Here is a 20,873-nt window from a genome sequence, read left to right on the forward strand (position 1 = left end):
ATAGGCACAGTTCATAAGTACAAAACACAGTTTAGTGGTTGCCAGATGCTGGAGGGAGAGGGAGGATGGGGAGTGACTGCTAACGAGCACGAGTTTCTGGGATACTGAAAATGTTCTAAAACTTGATAATAGTGATTATTTCACAGGTCTATGAATACACTAAAAACTACTGAACCAAATACTTTGAAGGTGTGATATACAAATTATATCTCAATAAAAGTAATAATAAATGTGTGGAAAGGAAGATAAAAAAATATACAGATCAGCCTTGGCCAGTTGGCTCAGTTGGTTAGAGCATTGTCCCATGCACCAAAGGTGGGAAGTTCGATTCCCAGTCAGGGCACATATCCAAGTTGTAGGTTCAATCCCAGGTCAGGATGCGTGCATGAGGCAACCAAGTGATGTATCCCATATCAATGTTTCTTTCTCGCTCTCCCTCCTTTCCCCCCTCTCTTCCTTTCTTTTAGAATTAATGAAAAACATATCCTCAAATGTGGAAAACAAGGATGAAATTTCATTATGTAGCCCATTCTGATAAAACTATTCCCAAATAGCAATCCAAATTAGAAATATTTGCCCCAATTCCATTATGCTAAAAGATCATTAAAGAGAAATGTGGATGGCTTCCTTTCTAACTTACCATGTGTCACTTGATAGAGATCATTGTCTGTTCAGAGGCAAGAGAGTTGAGTAGGTTTAAATTATAATTTTTTTTAATTCTAAGTAAAATTGTTTATGTTTGTAGTCATAGTGAATATTTGAATCTTCGAAGCTCATACTATTTTTAATGCTAAAATGATTAATGTGATAGAAATTAGTTGGGCTAATTAAGTCAATTAATCTGACTAACTCACTAGGATAAAAGATCAGTTGGATAAAAGATAGGGAAATGTTATGTATTAGAAGAAGACATATCTACTCTGAAGAAGTAATTTTATTCCTGCATTTTCATGTCACAGGTTACTTGTGAATGGAATGTCTTCCAGGCATGTTGGCCTTTACATGGATTATGCTGTGATAGAAATTGTAGCCTTTCGCTGGTTAATGCCTTCTTTCTTTCTTTCTTTCTTTCTTTCTTTCTTTCTTTCTTTTTCTTTTTTTTTTCCCCCCCCAACTTTGCTATTTAAATAAATGTTCTTTATTTCCAAGGAGGGACCTAGATCATCCTTTGGTTTTCTCATGTCCAAAGCCCCCCTGATGACTCTTGAGACTACATATTCCCCCATTAGTGGTCAAAAAGAGTAAATTCTGCACAGCATTTCTCACTGTAGGTATATATCTAAGTAACAAATAAGTCAGAATATTTACAGGAAACATTAAGTATTTACTTTTCACAACCTAAGTGACATATTTTCTTTTTAAAACAGCTTTATTGAAATACTAGTGGCCCAGTGCACAATATTCATGCAGGGAGGGGGGGAGTTCCCTCAGCCCAGCCAACACCCTCTCCAATCTGATATCCCTCTCACAATCTGGGATCACTGGCTTCTAAATGCTCACCTGCCTGCCTGATCACCCCTAAACTCTCTGCCTCCCTGCCTGATCCACCCTAATTGCCTCTGCCTGCCTATCTGATTGCCCCCAACCGCCCTCCCTGCCAGCCTGATCTTGTTCCCAGCTGCCCTCCCCTGCCAGCCTGGTTGCCCCCAACAGCCCTCCCATGCAGGCCTGATCACCCCTAACTGCCTCTGCCTGCCTGATCACCTCTAATTGTGCTCCCCTGCCTGTCTGATCTTGCCCTCAACTGCCCTCCCCTGCCAGCCTGGTTGTACCCAACTGCTTTCCTCTGCTGCCAGTTAATTTGGTTCTAATTGGTTGGTTCCTATGCCAGTCAGTGTCAAAAGCTCCACCTCCTAGGCTGCCATTGGCTCCTCACAGTTCACACAGACTTGGTTCTGATTGGTCTATTTCAATGCCAGTCAGCGTCTCTGGGCCTATCTTTGGGGCTGATCAGAGAGGTGGGGCTAATCAACAGCCCCTGCAGAGGCCCAGAGGGAAACAGAGGCATGACTGCTGGCAAAGTCTAGAGAGAAAGAGAGAGGCAATGGCTGATCAACATGTGCCACAGAGGCTGAAGATCAGACTCTACCTCTCTCTCTGGGCCACTCTCCCGGCCTGATCCAAAGCCCCCTAGGCAGTCAGTGATGGGTCGCCATGGCAACCCAGCACTGATGGCAGGACTGACTTCCAGTGTTCGGTAGAAGCTTTGGTCATTTTGGACATTATGGACCCTGGGTTTTTATATTTTAGGATGACTTCCATACCTTATTATTCACTCATTTAAAGGGTCCAATTCAGTGGTTTTTAGTGTTCTCAAAAATATGTGCAACCAACATCAAGTCAATTTTAGAGCATTTTTTATCACTCAAAGAAGAAACCTTGTATCCTTTTGCTATCACTCCACTATGTCCCCACTCCATTTCCATCCTTAAGCAACTGATTTACTTTCCCATCTCTATAGATTTCCCTGTTCACAATATTTCATGATTACAATCATGTAGTAGGTGGTCTTCTGTGACTGGCTTCTTTCACTTTACTGATAGGATTACGTTTTTCAAAGAGTCTTATAATAAAAAAGTGTCAGTTCATTAGGGGAATTTAACAATTATGAGCATTAGATGCACCTCAGAATAGAGCACCAAAATACATGAAGCAAAAACTGACACGAAGGAAGACATTGATAATTCAGTAATAATAGTTAGAAACTTCAATACTTCATATTCAATAATGGGTAGAACAGCTATGCAGAAGATCAGCAAGGAAATAGGAAACATGAACAGCACTGTAATCAGCTACACTAGCAGATGTCTATAGTACACTGCCCCAGCAGTAGCAGAGGCCGCATGCTTCTCACTGTACAGGCATATTCTGTAGAACAGACTATATGCTAGGTCATAAAAAGCCTCAATAAATATAAAAGGACAGAAATAATACATAGTATTTTCTCTGACCAAAGTGGAAATGAAATTAGAAGTCAATGACAGGAAGAAAATAAAAATACCGAGTAACTAAAACTATGTGGAAAGCAAGTGTCACACTTCTAAATAACCAGTAAGTCAAAGGAGATGTCATAAAATACTTCCAGATGAATAAAAATGGATTTATGGGAGGCAGCAAAAGCAGTGCTTAGAGGAAAATGTATATCTATAGGTGCCCCTATTAGAAGAAAAACAGATATCTCAAGATAATAATATAACCTTCTGTGATAGGCAGCTAGACAAACTAGAGCGGAGAAAGGACAATAGGCCAGGTACAGAAGGTCACTAGGTTAGAAAGCCTCAAGTGCTTAGCAACAGGCAAAGTGGGGAAACAAGGACCTTGCCTCCATCCAGGATAACCTTTCCTCCCCTAGCATATCGCTGGTCATGTGGTTCAGACCTGACCTTTAATATCGCTGATCATGTGGTTCAGACCCTTCCTGACCTTTCTCCCCTGGCATGTTGCTAGTCATGCAGTTAGATCCCCTTAGAGGTCAAATGACCCCCATCAAATACCTCTAGCCTCAGTCGTGTTTCAGCTCCAGGCCCAGAAAAGCAGCAACACGAGATAAGTGACACTCTACCTGTGTTGACTAATTGACTAATGACCCCCTGCCCGGGTGCCTACCAGTCAGTAGAGACCTTGACCTGGAAAGGAAATACCTGGAAAGTTGATGAATAGTCTCCTGGGATCCTCTCTTGAGAAGTCTAGATAAATACCCTCAAGGCAGAGAGCCCACTTGGGCTCTCTCTGCAGAGCACATCCGCATTCCCTTTCCCCTTTTCCTTCTCCCAGTTTTTTTGCCTCTCTTTCTTCTAAGCTCCAAGGGCCCTTCTTTTGCCTCTGTAACCTGTTTTCTAAAGCCCGTTACTTCTATGGCTCACTTCTATCTCTGTGACTTTCTAAATAAACTGTCTCTTATAGTTTGAGTCTTGGCTCTGAATTCTTTCTTAGCAGAATCTCAAGAATTATTGATAAGATTGCTGAACCAAGGTCCTCTCTGACTCCACCTATCTATCACCTGTTGCCATTTTCACAGCTGCCAACAAGTCCACTCAAGACACTGTAAAATGAAGAGAAAATTAAACCTATAGCAAGCAGAAAGAAGAAAATAGAGCAGAAATTAATGAAATAGAGAATAGAAAAATGAGACTTTAAACATTTGAAACTTCACTGATTATAATAAATTGTATTAAAATATTTACAGAAAACGTTAAACAGGGATTATTATTTTTTTTACAAAATATTCAATAATTGACATATTTTCTTATGTATTTAAAACTATCAGATTCAACATAGCTTTTTACATACCTATTATAACAGTGGCTCTCAACCTTTTTAATGCCTTGGTCCTTTAATACAGTTCCTCATGTTGTGGTGACCTCTAATCATAAAATTATTTTCATTGCTACTTCATAACTGTAATTTTACTACTGTTATGAATCATAATGTAAATATCTGTGTTATCTGATTGTTTTAGGCGACTCTGCTAGTGGTTCTCAACCTGTGGGTCGAGACAGAATGCACATGTATTTTGCAGAACTGCAAAATACACATCCTGGCCTAAATTGATTGTTTTAGCAATAAGTTACAAAGATGAAATATTTGCACCCTTAAAAAAACCAAGCCACTTATAGTTTAACTTTTTTGGTGTCATTATACATGTTTAGTGGTGTAAGAAACTGTCTTAGGTAAGCATACTTCTTAGTTGTACAACTCTGTAGACTGTTTTAGACTACAGCTAATGGCATTTGAAAGGGTACAGAACAGGCCCCCAAAGATGTGCCCCGTGGGCACTTAAATTATTTTGAGCTGAAGGCACTTAAGACCCCACAGGCTCATAAGGAATGTTTCCCTCTCCCTAAAAGATCTATATTAAGGGCCTTGTACATATTAGAGTTATCAGCAGAAATGACTTTATGATCTATGCATAGGGCAGACAAAAATGTAACTACTCAACATCTGCTCCTCTTATGTTCCAGTGATTGACTTTTCTCCCCTCTGAAGCCCAAGGCTCGTTACCTCCTCCTTAGCTCAGAATGTCATGTATATCTCATTTTATCTTTTTGTCTCTGAATCTCTCATGTATGTGGGGGGTCTCTGACTCTCTCATGTGCATGAGGTTCCCATACATATGCATGTAACTTAATTTGGCTATCTTGTTAATGTGTTTCATGTTAATTTAATATCTAGGCCAGCCAGAAGAATCTAGGGCAAAAGGAAGCTTTTTCCTGGCCCAAACACAAGCACATTAATACAGTGATAGGCAAGATAACTGAATCATGCTATTACTCAAAGCATATTGTGGCAGGCTCTTTTATGCTTATTCTGTGTATTGTGTGATTGATGGCTTTGAAATGGAATATTCTCACCAGCAATACAAGCTGCACGCCTAGACTGAGGCTAGTGCTTCTGGAAGCATTAACATAAATATAAATCACCTGGAGATCTTGTTAAAATGTAAATTCTGATTTACAGAGAGTCTGCATTTCTAACAAGTTGCCAAGAGTTGCCAGTGTTTCTGATCGAAGGACCACCCTGTGAGCAGTAAGCTGTGTAGAACCCTGAAGGGCGGGCATGAGTTGGAACTGACCAGAGCTATCTGTCGTTGTGCATCATGGTCCCCACTATCTGTTCACACTCTCTGAGTTTAATGAGCCTTCTTAAATGAGCTCTGAAATTCAGAGGCGCTGAGTAGCAGTGTTTCTATTCTTAAATTTTGCATATCATAATGATTAAATGTAGTAATAGAATAATACTATGTCTACCTTGTCATGCATTGTCTATAGTTCCTTTGTGTTGTCTTTTAGGCTGCCCACCCCTCAGACCTCTTTATATTGTATCTTAGTGAATATCTGAAGTGGCGTATAGGAAACATCTCCATTTCCATTCTCTAGAGCTCTCTGGCTGCCATTGGCCCTTACTATATCTACTCCAAAGAACAATGAATAGAATCTGCTTAAATGCCAGCAAGACTTTGGTTACCAAATGAAAAGAATCATTTGCAGTTGTTAAACTCAGGCCTGATTTCTTTTCTAATACCTTAAGGGAGCATTTCTGGAAACTTCAGGGGAGCCTAATTTCACGTCCTTAGTCATTTAGGTGAGAGTCCAGATTGAGGTTCACTGGCAGAGTCCAAAGTGTGTTGAACTTGATTTTATATGCAATTTGACAGTAGCGGCATTATTTCAAGATGTGTCCTGTTCAGTTCTTAATATGAAGTGGCTTGAAATGTAATGCATGCCTTTGATTTGTTACAGAACACAGAGATAGCCACAGTAAAGACAGGAGGAAACCGAGAGCAAGGGAACGGGGAGGACGGAGCAGCCTGGCCGACGACCTGGCAGTGCTCAAGAGCGGCTTCCAGACAAAGGTGCTCTCTGCCTCTGGTAACAAGACGGACAGTGCGGGAGAACAGAGGCCCCACAGAAGAACAAAGCGTTTCATATCCTACCCACGGTTTGTAGAAGTGGCGGTGGTGGCCGACCGAAAAATGATGTCATACCATGGAGCAAACCTTCAGCACTACGTTTTAACTTTAATGTCCATTGTAAGTACACATAAAAGCCTGATTTATGAGCCCCTACAGGTGCCACTGGGGCATGGGGGGCTTCCAGGCAGGGCTTTGGAAGACCATCAGGGCTGGCATTTCACCGACTCAGGCAAGTGACTGGAAAGAACATGAGATTATTCATTGGTTGCTGCTTTGTGACAGTCATGGCTATCAACATTGAGGGTTTGTTCTGTGATCATTTGACAGTGTACTTGTTTATTTAAAAGGCATAATTTCTAAACCTTTGGGAAACGCTGCTAGGTAGGATTATCATCCCTATTTTATGAAACCTCAGAGGAGTTGGGTCACTGGCCTATGGTCGGATGAAGGCTTGGAGACTGATGTGACATCTAGCTGGTCCAGCTGCCTACAGCAGCAGTCTTTGTCTGATGTGAGCGTGTACAGCCAAGTGTGAGGCTAGGCTTTTGATGCTGGCTGTGAATCAGTCACCGAGGCTCTTCCCCAGGATTCTAATTAGCCCTTGGGTGGGGCCTAGAAATCTCTCACTCTATGCCCATTTTTTATGCCCATTTTGAATTGAAAGAGCAATATATATATTTGCATAATTAAAAAAAATCTAACATAAAAGCCCATTGATGAAAAATAACTTGTTCTTGCCCTACCCAGTTTGGCTCAGGAGATAAAGTGTTGACCTGTGGACCAAAGAGTCCCAGGTTCAATTCTGGCCAGGGCATGTAACTTGGTTGTAGGCTCCTCCCCAGCCCGGGCCCTGGTCCGGGTCATGCAGGAGGCAACCAATCAATGTGTTTCTCTCACATCAATGTTGTTTCTCTCTCTTTCCCACTCTCCCTAAAAATCAGTGGAAAAGTATCCTTGGATGAGGATTAACAAAATAAAAAAGTCATTGTTTCCTTAAAAAACAAAACAAAACAAAAAAACTTGTTCCCTACTCATGCTTCTACCCCTTCCCAGAAGCAATCACTAGTAAGCTTTTTTGCATATGTTTCTAAACAGCTCTGCCCCATAGAGATATAATGTGAGTCACATATATAATTTTAAATTTTCTAGTAGCCTCATGAAATAAAACAAATAGGTAAATTAATTTTAATAATGCATTTTTATTTTATACCCAAATATTACTTCAAACATTATCAATGAGATACTTTAATATTTTTCATACTAAGCCTTCAAAACCCAGTATGTTTTATGCTCACTGCACATCTCAGCTGGGACTAGCCACGTTTCTAGTGCTCAGTGACTATTCGTGGCAAGTGGCTACCGTATCAGATGGTGAGGCACTGAACACTTGTCAAGCATATATGTATGCATATACAACTGGTTCTCAAACAGAAACGCAGAATTGTCCTAGACTCTTTTACACATTGCTTTTTTTCTTGAAATATTGGAGGTTGTTTCTATAGCAGTCTCTATGATCTTGCCCCCATTCACTGAACCTAAGATATTTGAACAGGAATCTGCTTTTTATATGTTCCACAAATGAATATGGAAAGCAACCATGTTTATGGACATTACTTTAGAGTGTCTTCTTCCCCCTCCCTGACCTGTGGCTCTCCTCGTCTTTCCCTCACTGCTGTGAACCAACACCCCCCCCCCCCCCCCGTGCTCTCCACCCCACACCAGAGCCTGCCTCCCTCCACCCTCTCATTACCTACCTCTGCCACCCTCAGTCCTATCTATGCCAGCCTTCTCATGTCCTGGAGCAGAGAAAGAAAAATCTAATCAGACTTTACACAGACTCAACTCCATTTCCAACCTATAAATTCAGACCTGTCCTAAGAATTCCAATTGTGAGCTTGGACTTGGGTCAAGTTGACAGAGGTTGAGAGTTCTGGCTCTGCTGCTCGCCACTGTATATAGTCTTAGATGAGTTAGTTAATTTCTCTGAGCCTTTGTTTCCTCATTTGTTGAGTAGAGGTTAGACAAATGCCTAGCACAGGTATTACTGGGACTAAATGCAAATGCATGTGCGGTTTTCAGCACGGTCTAGTCCACAGAAGCCTTCAATGAATTATGAGAAGCCTCTCATAATTTAACAATATGGATGAAAAAACTAGGTCACCAGGTTGTGGAGAACACAGATGTTAGGCATGCAGAGCAGCAGTATCGGCAAAGTCGTGGTCAATGTGAGATCCATAATTTTGCAATCAGGGACTTCAACTGGGATGAAAGAGCTTGATGAAAAGTTAATATTCAGTATTTTGGCATAGAGCTATTAAGATGCATGGCCATGAGATTTTTAAATAAATTACCTTAAAATTTAAATGTGTTATAATTTGTTATTATTTAAAACCTTCATCTATAAATAATTTTATGAAGATAGTTTTAATGAGTGTTTGATGAATGAATGAAAATTCAAAACTGAAAAACGCATAAGTTGCATGAAATATAAGACTTGGTGGAGCCGCACATAAGAAATGAATTGCTTGCTGTTTACACAGAGTTCACAATTAACTTTGCAAAATTTATCTCGGTTGCAGGTAGCCTCTATCTATAAAGACCCCAGTATTGGAAATTTAATTAATATTGTTGTTGTGAACTTAATTGTGATTCATAATGAACAGGTAATCAAGTTTTGTTTTGTTTTTCCTTCTTTCTTCTCTCTGTATCTGAAATGGAGTGTGCAATCGGTACAACCGACCAACCATAATTCTTTTCTGTGCTCAGGAAGGACCGTCCATCTCTTTTAATGCCCAGACGACACTGAGGAACTTCTGCCTGTGGCAGAAGAACAATACAGGTGGGATCCAGTACGATACCGCCATCCTGATAACGAGGTATGCAGTCCTGACGCTCCTCACCTCACAGTTCCCAGGCAAGGTGATGGCAGGTGCATGCTCCTGGCAGCCAGCTCCCGGCACCAGGCTGTTCAGCCTCAGCACCCTTGGCCGTTGGGAGCAGATAACTCTGTCGTGGGGCATTCTGTGCATGTTAGGATGCTTAGCAGTGCCCTGGGTCTCTGCCCTCCACTGACCAGTCGCAATGGTCCTCTCAGTTGTGCCCACCAACAGTGTCCTCAGCCCACAGAGCTTGCCAAAGGCCCTGTGAGGGTGGGGATGGGTGGGGGTGGTGAGGGGAGCATCGAATCACCCCTGTTGGGAACCACTTACCCGGAGGTGCTGAGTGGACAGTGAAAGTGTTGGGCAGGTCCGAAAGGAAGTGGCCGTCTAGGGGGCCAGCGGCTCTTCAGATGGAGCCCGTTGTTACCAGGCTGGGTACAGGCCAGGGCTGCCAACTTCTCTGAATTTGCAAGGAGTCAGGGATATGCATGTGTCTTTGAAGTGAACTCTCCCAATGTTTAAATCGTAGCTCCTACTTAGAAAACATTCTCAAACACTGTGTGGGGCAGCGAAGAGGCCTGCTGGCTCGGGCTGCCCACGACCCGCCTTGGATTCCCTCCCATGCACGCTCTCAGGGGCAGAGAGGAGAGGCCTGTTGGTCAGGAATCTTTGTGCATAAACTAGAATCACGTCCTCGGTGTGTGAGGAAGAACCTGGTGAGAAAGGGTTCAGCTGCTTCCAGGCCGCTCCCGAGGCAGCGGGCGGCCTGTCCACGTGGCTTTCTATCCTGAAAGCAGTGATTTTGTAAACCCCTCCCTGGACGACGGGTAGGCTGTGAGTCCTAGAAGGCTCTGAAGTGGTGACGGGTACTGATGTTTCCTCTCTGGCGTCCTCAAGGCCCTAATGTGCTTTCCTTTCAGACAGGACATCTGCAGAGCTCAGGACAAGTGTGACACGCTAGGTGAGTCAGCTGTGAGATCCTCTGCAGCGCCCACTCTTTCTTGCATGTTTTCCCTCCTTATTCACAACTGCCTGTTCAAGTAAACCCTGCTTCTTTCCTTCCCATAGGTCTGGCTGAACTGGGAACCCTCTGTGATCCCGCCAGAAGCTGTTCTATCTGCGAAGATAATGGAATGAGCACGGCTTTTACCATAGCCCACGAACTAGGCCATCTGTATGTTTCCTTTCCTATTTCCATTGAATTCACAGTGACCTAAAACTCCTTCCTTCGCAGCAGTGAGCCTTTCCTTGCCTTGTGAGGGTGAGACGCTTGTTGGGTCACAGCAGAATCTGCAGGATGGATGCCCTTTGACCCTGGGAGGGAGAAGTGACTGGTTCCAGAAAGTTGAGTGAATGCGTGTACCCTCGTTGGCCCTGTCCCCTGTGGGTCTTTGGTTTAATTACACACGTTTTCTATGAAAATTCTAAATATTCTCCCTTCCCGCTGGGAATTAGAGGAGGGGGGCTTGACATCTCTGTGGAGGAAGGTCCATCATTGCCCAAGCTCATGAGATTTCTCGCAAATCCAGATCCTCCCTGCTTCTAGTTATATGCCTACAATTCAGACTGGGACACCCCTCTGTCATGGGAGAGAATGAACAGAGAGAGAGCAAGGAAAACACTAATTTTGGTTACTACGTGGTCATTATGTAACTGGCTTTTCCTTTTGTTCTTTAGAGGCAGAGTATGGTTAGAACGTGTGGCAAAGCAGTATAAATTTGCCAGAAATTTTTCTGCTATTTGAGCTGCATCCTTTTCTTTCCATAAGTAATAATTCAATTACTTACATCTTTTTGAAATCATTTTCTCTGCTGTCTCTAGTGGAGTTGTATATGAATTTTCATGTCAGATGTTAACTGTGTAACTAAAATCACCTGTTAAGCGAGCTCTGCCCTCCCCCAGGCTTCCGAGGGCTCCTCTGTGCAGTGTGCGGTGCTAGGCATAGAGCAGGCGGATAGATGGGCATCTCTCCACCTCAACTCAACATGGAAAGGATATTTTCAAAACTAGCACCTTTCAAGCATGTTTTAAGAGCATACTCCTTTTCTTTTCTCTGAAGGGGATGCTATCAGATACCCAATATTTATGGCGCACAAAAGGCTTAGTTTTCTGCTAAACAGCTGTGGTGGGTGGCCAAAGTCCCACTAGTCATCTTCCTCTCTGTCCTTTTGGTTTCTCAAATGCTCTCATGAAAACGCAAGGATTTCTTGGAACTCAGTTTGACAACTACTGATCCCACCAGTGTTTCCCAAAGCACAAGGATTTGAACACCGTTTCCAAAAGAATGGTCGGTGAAAACAAAAGGCATTTTGTAGTCGTGATATTTTTGATTTTTCAATTACAGTTGACTTTCAGGGTTATGCTCTATTAGCTTCAGGTGTACAGAGAGGTTAGAAGAGCATGTACTTTCCAGAGTGATCTCCCTGCCACTTCAAGAGCCTACCTGGCCCCAGACTAGTTATCTCATACTATCATAGTTATCATGATATTAGTGACTGTAGACCCTATGCTGAACTTTATATCCCTGTGACTGTTCTATAGCTACCAATTGGTACTTCTTAATCCCTTTACCTTTTCACCCAGCCCTTCACCTTTCACCCCACTCCTTCCCCTCTGACAGTTGTCAGTCTGCTCTCTGTACCTACGTCTTTTTCTATTTATTTGTTCATTAGATTCCACATATAAGTGAAGTCTTTCTCTGTTACACTTATTTCACTTAGCATAATAACCTCTAGGTCTATCTATGCTATGAGAGAGAGAGAGAGAGAGAGAGAGAGAGAGAGAGAGAGAGAGAGAGAGAGAGAGAGATATGCGTTTTGTACAAGTGATTTAAAAATAATTTTTTTACTGAATTTATTTGTGTGACATTGGTTAATAATTATATAGATGTTACATATACAATTCCACAACGCATCACCTATATATTGTACTTTGTGTTCGCCACCCAAAGTCAAGACTCCTTCCATCACCGTTTATCTCTTCTGTACCCTCTTTTACCTCCCCCACATGCTTCTTTCCCTCTGGTAATCACCATACTATTGTCTGTGTCTATGAGTTGTGGTTGTTGTTTTTTGCTTAATCTCTACCTTTTTCACCCAGTCTCTCATCCCCCACCCACTCTGACAGCTATCATTCTGTTTGCCCTCTGTATCTATGAGTCTGTTTCTATTTTGTTTGTTAGATTTCACATATAAGTGAGATCATGTGGCATTGGTCTTTCTCTGACTGGCGTATTTCACATACTCTCCAGGTCGCTCCTCAGATTGTGACTAAGATCAAGTGTAGTATCTGTTAAGCTTTAGCAGTCATGTGATTTAAAAAAACATGTTTTTCTAGTCTATCCCTGGTTAGAGTCATAAGGCTAAATGGTATAAAATAAAGACTCTGACAAGTTCTATAGTAAACTGTTGATTTTGTTTAACTCAGTTTTCTCGAACCTATTGTAACAGAATCTTTTAGGAATATTTGTTTACTTTACATAAAATGTAGTACATTTCTTTGGAACTTTAAGTAGGAGGGTAGATTGAATTGTGAAGAATAGGTGGCATTTCAACAGAATGGCTGTTCCTTTCCTAGGAAATGGGAGAGGAAAAGTTACAGATAGGAAAGCATTCAAAAGCGGAAAATTTCCATTAGCAGACTAACATTTCTCCCCAACATATGGCTAAGGAAAGTGTACCATTTGAAGAAATATTATTAATTTCTTTCCAACAAGAGCTTATAAACTTCTTTTAGACTGTGTATAATGTTGACATTTTGAGGAAAGTGAGAATTTTGAGTAGCAAAAACTAAATTATTGTCAGCTATTGAGAAAATTTGATGCATAGATAACAAATACGTTCCCTACCCAAAACCCAAGTGGGCAGCATTGCTAGAGGGGCTTCTATTTCCATGATGTCCGTTCGTCCTCACCAGGTGCACAGGTAGTGGGTGCTGTTTCTCTGGGCTGGACCTGGCGGGACTAAGCTGGGGGACCTGCTCTCAGGCTGAGGTCGGTTGGGAGCCAGATGCCAGGTTCTGGACTGAATTGTCCCACATTCTGCTTGACTTGAGAAGGCATGCTGTTTCCCTACCTGTGATGTGGGCACAATACATATAGATCCCATCTCAAAAGTATCAGAAAGTGAAATATGAAATAATTGGTGATGTGAGTTATTAGTTAAATGAAAATCATATTCCTAACCCTTTAATGAATACTTTTTGTTTTGATGCTTTGTCTCCTGTAGTTAGGTTTACTCACAGTGAATGAAAGAGAAAATCGCAGATTTTCTACTGAACCTTTTAACAATTACGTGTTAAGGTGTTTCAGTCAGTACTCTCTGATTATAAAAATCCCAACAGCTATTGAGTGTGTGTGTGTGGGGGGGGGGGGGGGATTGCTCTTGTATCTGTTGAGTGTCATTGGATGCTTCATAAAACATCCCTCCCCTCTCGCACAGGAATGTCCATAGACACAGAGTGGAAGAGGAAGGTGGGGAGGTAATCCAGTGTCTTCTGGATATAGAACTCTTTCCATAATATTCCTGACAAATCACAACTCATCTAACAGGAGGGACTATAGTTTATATATACTCCAAAACAAGAGGTTTTAGAAGCAGACTAAAGTAGAGTCCAATCCCAGTTCCCATATTTTAGTAGCCTTATGATCTCAATCAATCAATTAAACCTCTACAACTCAGTTTCCTTACCTGTAAAACATGGAGAGTAATTGTATTATTCATTGGGTCAAATAGGTAATTAAGTGTGTGTGTGTGTGGGGGGGGGGCAGGGGGAGCATCTAACACACTGTCCTGTATGTTTGAATGCAAAAAATCAAAAGCAAAAAACGTTTTGGTTATTATTGGTTAGTAAGTGCTTAATGAATGAATATGCATTATTGCCTAGCCCCTGCTTTGAGCAAATGTTCCTGATATTTGAATGAATATCTGATTACATGATGAAATATACTGGATTTTGTCAAGGTCTGGTGGGGCGGGTCAGGGAGGGGGAGAAAGTAAACACCAGCAGAGAACCCAACAGCTTTAGATGCTTGGTTTGGGTTGGCTTTGGTGGTACAGGTAGTATTACTGACTATGCAGCTGCAACTAGAAACCTGGGCAGTCGTTCTTTTAAGAAAATGGATTTGTGCCCTAACAGGTTTGGCTCAGTGGATAGAGCATCAGCCTCCAGAATCCCAGGTTCGATTCCGGTCAAGGGCCTGTACCTTGGTTGAGGGCACATCCCCAGTAGGAGGTGTGCAAGAGGCAGCTGATCAATGTTTCTCTCTCATCGATGTTTCTGACTCTCTATCCCTCTTCCTTCCTCTCTAAAAAATAATAAAAATTAAAAAAAATCAATAAAATATATTAAAAGAAGAAAATGGACTTATAAGCATTAAGAACTCCTTTTATGTTCAAACAAGACAGTTTGAGTTTTTCTGTCTCACAATTTCCATTAGGCAATTATTCCATCTGGTAATTATTGTGGGACTGAAATGTTTTTTAATATACATTTATTGATATCAGAGAAGAAGGGAGAAGGAAAGAAAGTTAGAAAGATCAATGATGAGAGAGCATCATTGATCGGCTGCCTCCTGCATGCCCCCACTGGGGATTGAGCCCACAACCCAGGCAATGTGCCCTGACCAGGATCAAACTGTGACTTCCTGGTTCATAGGTCTACACTCAACCACTGAGCCATGCCTGCTGGGCATGGGACCCAAATTTTTTAAAGAAAAAGAAAACCAAACACATGAGAAATCAATGGACTGGACCTCCCAGACTTTTATCTCAGCTTTTACTTTTATATGAAGCAAATCTATACACTTTTGATTCACTGATTTCCATATTTCAAGATGAACTTGTGAAGTAAATTTCTCCCTAAATGCTAGATTATTCAGATGCATCAAACTTGTGATTGGAGAAAGTCATGCAGACAGGACAGCCCTCTGAGCTTGATGGGTAGTTATCAAGCTGAGAATGGTATGTTGATCATACAACTGATGTTTCTGGAATGACAAATGCTTCCTATTAGTTAATAAAAATGTTTTTGGACAGGTGCATCAATGATAACAGCCCGATCCCTTGGTATTTATTGACATTCTTGTCCTTGTCTCGTTGGCCTTAGGTTTAATATGCCTCATGACGACAGCAATAAGTGCAAAGAAGACGGAGTCAAGAGTCCCCAGCATGTCATGGCTCCAACATTGAACTTTTACACCAAGCCCTGGATGTGGTCAAAGTGTAGTCGAAAATACATCACTGAATTTTTAGAGTAAGACTTGAATTTTCTTGTAGCACAGACTTCTGGTATCTGGCCTTCGTGTAGTAATCTAATTGTGGGAAAGAAAATGTAGAGCTAAGCACTTTTTTCCCCAGTTGTTTTTTGTTGACATTCCTTGGAGGAGGAAAAAAAAATACTCTCTGCATCTGTGCAGTTCATGTCCTTGCCCAAGTTCAGAAGATTACAGACTGAGCTAAAAAGAAAATTGGACCTTACAGAGAATGTGTAAATGTTGCTTTATTTCTGGTAAAGATAGGAAATCTGATCCGATCTTAGAGGAGGGACCATGAATGTGATTATATGATGAAGAAAGTCCACAAATATTTATGGGCTTTAACGTGGTCATTTTGGCTTGGGGAGGGGTAGGATCGTGAGGCAATCCCAAAGAAGTTATCTGGATTGATGAAAATTGCAGCACACTTTCCTGTTGTTGAATGGAGGACATTTCTCTCTCCCTCTGTCTCTTTCTCTCTTTCTCTGTCCTCTCTTTTCTTATTTTGTTTTTTGAGCTTCCTGCCAGGCTGCTCAAAGATCCAATTACATTATACAGTATCCCTGTGTCTCGGATTTATTGCTTTTCTCTCCCATAAGTACGAGAGGTTAATTGATTGTCCGGAGGTCACTGGGTGTATATTTCTGCAACCACAGGAAAGAGAGGGCTTTGTTAGTCAGAACTCACTGGGTGTGAATTTTCCAGAAGTGTTTGTAGAAAAGTCAAAAGGGCTGGAGGGCTGCTGGTTTTCCTCTTTAACCAGGTGGCCTAAGGTGTTTCTCAAGATAGTTGTTGATTAACTCACTCATCTATTCAATGAACCTTTACTAAACATCTGGTGTTATGGAAGATGAAAAAGACACTATCTTTGCCCCTAAGAAGATTAGTCTTTTGGAAAAGATTATAACAAAAAGATAATTGCCCTGATATGTGATCAATGCTGTAACAGAGTCATATTTCCTACTAGCTGGGTTGTATACATAGCCAATCAGAGTACAAACAAGTATACACCAAATTATATAACTTCAGCTTCTAGATTGAACCCTGGGTAAAAGAATAAAACAGATATAAGAAAGGAACTGTCATGCCCTCGCTGGTTTGGCTCAGTAGATAGAGTGGCAACCTGTGGACTGAAGGGTCCCAGGTTGGATTCCAGTCAAGAGCACATGTTGGGGTTGCAGGCTTGATCCTCAGTGTGGGGCGTGCAGGAGGTAGCCCATCAATGATTCTCTCTAGTCATTGATGTTTCTGTTTCTCTCTCCTTCCCTTCCTCTCTGACATCAATAAAAATATTTTTTTTAATTAAAAAAAAAGAATTGTCCGAACTACCATTACAATGGCAGATGGCTTTCCCTTTCAACTGGAGGTGTTGACAAGCCGTGAGTCACCCATCACACTCACCATCTGTATTTTTGCTTTCATAGCACTGGTTACGGCGAGTGTTTGCTTAACGAACCAGGATACAGAGCCTACAGTTTGCCTTCCCAACTGCCAGGCCTCCTTTACAACGTGAATAAACAATGTGAATTGATTTTTGGACAAGGTTATCAGGTGTGCCCATATATGGTAAGTATTTGGGGGTTGATTCTGGAATTCTTTTTATTCAGAGTTTTCCATTAGATTTTCACCCGAATATAAACCACCCATAGGAAAGTTGAGAATGGTCCATTGACTCTTAATGGTAGTAGAAGTGATGATAGTGATAAGTAGTCACAGTGCTCACTGCTAGATGGTGCTTTCCCTGCACTTCCTTGGGATAGTCCAACAGAGAGATGCTCACTGAGGACAGGGTGCAGAGCTGGTGGTGGTCAAGCTCAGCCCTTTTCTCTCCTGATATGTGATCAATGCCCATTGACCTGTTAGTTGACCTTTATTATAGGAATTCTTCTAGATTCAGTAAAAGTAATTCATGAGACACAGCTGTTTCCCTGTTTTAACTCATCAAAGCTGTTTCTGTAAAATCATGTTGGTTGGTAGCTCAGCTGGTGGGTGTGTGGCATTTTGATGTAAGTGTTGTGGCCACGTGGACCAATGATATGATCCCATGGCTCTCAGATTTCAGAGGAGCTGAACTGTGCTGCTTTGGGGTGCCCCATTCTGTCTCACTGGGTATATGTGTTCGTTTTGCTGGGGGAAATTTTAGAAATAGCATGGTTGGGAAGTACAGTGATTCCATGGAAACACATAATAAAATATTTTGAGTAAAATCTATCCATGATTGTATTCATTTCTGTGTTATCCATGATAATAAACTTTAGGAGTAATCCAAATGCCCAATAATAGAAATGTTCAGCCAATTATGGTGTCTCTAGTTAGTGCAATACTGTACAACAATTAAAAATTAACTACACTTGAGCCTAGCCAGTTTGGCTCTGTGGATAGAGTGTCAGCCTGTGGACAAAAAGGTCCCAGGTTCAATTCCAGTCAAGTGAATGTACCTTGGTTGCAGGCACATCCCCAGTAGGAGGTGTGCAGGAGGCAGCTGATCAATGTTTCTCTCTATCCCTCTCCCTTCCTCTCTGTAAAAAATCAATAAAAATATATTTTTTAAAAATTAACTACACTTGGAAACATGATCCTGACATATCTTTTAAGTTAAAATAATAGGATAAATAATTATTTTGTAAAGTATGTTCTCAACTGTAAAAGGCAAGAAACTAGAGGAAAGACTGAGTAGATTGAGGCTCTTCTATTTTTAAATAAATTAATTATTAGCCCTGGGTGGTTTTGCTAAGTGATTAGAGCATCTTCCTGTGCAGCAAAGTCTTGGGTTCAATCTTGGTCAAGGGCATGTACCTGGGTTACAGGTTCAATCCCCAGCCCAGTTGGGGTATGTATGGGAGGCAATTAATTAATGTGTTTCTCTCACATTAATGTTTCTCTCTCTCTTCAGGTGAGGATTAATATAAAATAAAATAAAATTTTAGTACTTTCTAAATGTCTCTATTATGAGCATGGTTTGGTGTATTGATCAGGAGAAAAGGTCTTTAAAATATGTGCCCTGAAATAGAGTTAAATATACCAACTTGTGTAAATCTAAAACATACTGTGTGTGCGACAAGAGGGAAAGCAAGTTGCAAGGCCTATGAGCATATCCTGAAATGCTGAATGCTATTGTCTGTTTCAAGTTGAAATGTATAATATACATTTGTGGGAGTAAAGAATGATGGCTACCACTCAGGACAGGGTCATCTCTGGAAGGAGGAGGAGGGGATTGGGGCTGAGGAGGGATGTATCAGCTGGGCCTGTGGGGTTTTCTTTCTGTAGTTGGGTGGTGGGTCCATGGTTGTGCATTATGTGGCTGTTTGCACTTTTTGTAAGTCTGAAGTATTCACAAGAGTTTGTCCCTTTTTCCCTCTGATAATTCTTGACTCCCTAGAAAGGAGTCATCTGGTGACTGGAATTATGTAGCCTACTGCGAGAAAGCATTAGTTTTGTGGTGAGGCCAAACCTAAACTGAAATCACAGCTAATCTCAACACACATCCAATGGATCTCCAGGCTCACTGGATGCACAGAAGCCCCTTTTGCACAGCATCTCACATCCTGCCAGCCATAGACGTGTGTCTCAGGAGCTAGCCTCTGTGTCCCTCAGAATATTTGATCACTTTTCATGCCAAGAAATAACCCCCCTTTTCAACCTATACTGTGTCATTGGCAAAATGTGAAATGAAAGTAATTTGGGCCTTGTTTGCCATCATCAAATCATGTTGTCTCTGATTGTTTGTTGCTGGAATAAGCAGGTGCAGTGCCGACGACTCTGGTGCAGTAATGTGGATGGAGCGGATGCAAAGAGCAAAGGCTGCCAGACTCAGCACACGCCCTGGGCCGATGGCACTGAATGTGAGCCTGGAAAGGCAAGTAATGCCCCAGCCCTGCCCTCTGTCTTGGGGCAGGAAGGGGCCCAGGTTGGGCTGTAGGGCCAGTCAATGCTGCTTGCTGTTAGTGCAGCATGCTTTAGCTGCAGATTTTTTTTTTTTTAGGCGAGAGGTTCCGTTTTACTATTGAAAATGATGAAATTTAAAATTGTTGTTTAATACTGATCCAATGGACATGGCTATCACTATTGCCTCCATTTTAAGACATACTTTTTCTCATTTTAACATTTCTGAAACCCCATGTGCTTTTTAATGTATAGGTACGTTTCCTGTGAGGTCATCTTTCTTTTTCTTCTTTCTGTCTCTTTTGGAGGTGGCAATGGAATTCTATTCATCTATGCTGAAGCATCTTAAAACCAAAGAAATGCAGAAATACAGTAATCTTAGTGAGTTCACTACTGGGATGCCAGGCTTTTCCCAACCGTTGTCCCTTTAATAAGTGATTATGTCACCTGGGATGTATCCAAGTGCAAATTCTCAGCTGGTTCCCGCTTATTAGTAACCACACAAAACTGCTGCTTATATAGCCCGGTGATACAGCATCCCATGCACCTAGGAGCAGGATTAATGCAACCTGTTTCACCTGGTACCCATCTCAAAAAAGAGGAACTATAGTAGTGATATCATCAACAAAATTTTGTTTTCTAATCCATATAAACCCTGATTTTTTTTAATCCATATGGAAAATGGATTTCAGCCGAAACCGGTTTGGCTCAGTGGATAGAGTGTCGGTCTGTGGACTGAAAGGTCCCAGGTTCGAATCTGGTCAAGGGCATGTACATTGGTTGCAGGCACATCCCCCGTAGATGTTTCTCTCTCATCAATGTTTCTAGCTCTCTATCCCTCTCCATTCCTTTCTGTAAAAAAATCAATAAAATATATTAAAAAATAAATAAATAAAATGGATTTCACTCAGCATTAGTGCAACTCCTGGGTTATATTTGGAGTCCTTTGTCTTTCTTACATATATGTTTCCTGTCTTCTCTATTCTTCCCACTGTCTACTTTGCTCACTTTTAATATTTTATTCTCATCTCACATTCTTTCCTCCACTTTTCCTTATAGAACCAATAACACCAGTATCCATGGAAGGGGTCCTAAAGAGATGACAGAATGGGATTCTCTTTTCTCCAACCTCATAGATAGGGAACAGAAAAGGAAGCGGCTTGCCCAAAATCTCCCAGTTCATTCAGGGCAGAGTCCCTGGTACTTGAGTCCCTGCCCTCTGGAACCCCCACCTCTGTTTGGTCTGAAGGGGTCGTAACTGAGCTTGAGTTATTGGTCATTCAGGAGGACTAGTGGTTTCTTCTCTCATCTCTCAGGTGGTAATGAGCTAGAGGGTGTGGGATCCCTTAACACGACCCGCGTGGTTCAGGGCCCACTCAGGGTCCGGTTTCTGGAGAAGGCCACACACTAAAATAAAGAGAGAGACTGGAAAAGAGTTAATTTGGGA

General features: G+C 41.6%; 1 protein-coding gene across 9 annotated transcripts in view; it reads left to right on the top strand.

The window, feature by feature from the left end:
- ADAMTS9 (ADAM metallopeptidase with thrombospondin type 1 motif 9) overlaps window positions 1–20,873 on the top strand; it is a 155,636-nt gene that overhangs the window by 21,763 nt on the left and 113,000 nt on the right. For 6 of the 9 annotated variants that reach the window (XM_036430618.2, XM_045578960.1, XM_045578958.1 and 3 more), the window contains exons 4-11: window positions 6,240–6,529; window positions 8,992–9,075; window positions 9,179–9,288; window positions 10,212–10,252; window positions 10,360–10,465; window positions 15,397–15,543; window positions 16,969–17,110; window positions 19,284–19,400. In XM_036430618.2, the coding sequence (XP_036286511.1) occupies window positions 6,240–6,529; window positions 8,992–9,075; window positions 9,179–9,288; window positions 10,212–10,252; window positions 10,360–10,465; window positions 15,397–15,543; window positions 16,969–17,110; window positions 19,284–19,400 (1,037 nt within the window). The remainder of the gene's footprint in view (window positions 1–6,239; window positions 6,530–8,991; window positions 9,076–9,178; window positions 9,289–10,211; window positions 10,253–10,359; window positions 10,466–15,396; window positions 15,544–16,968; window positions 17,111–19,283; window positions 19,401–20,873) is intronic. The other 3 variants (XM_045578955.1, XM_045578957.1, XM_045578956.1) reach the window with 3 other exon arrangements.

Source organism: Pipistrellus kuhlii, unplaced genomic scaffold, assembly GCF_014108245.1.
Source record: "Pipistrellus kuhlii isolate mPipKuh1 unplaced genomic scaffold, mPipKuh1.p scaffold_m20_p_11, whole genome shotgun sequence".
In the NCBI taxonomy this organism is placed as follows: domain Eukaryota; kingdom Metazoa; phylum Chordata; class Mammalia; order Chiroptera; family Vespertilionidae; genus Pipistrellus; species Pipistrellus kuhlii.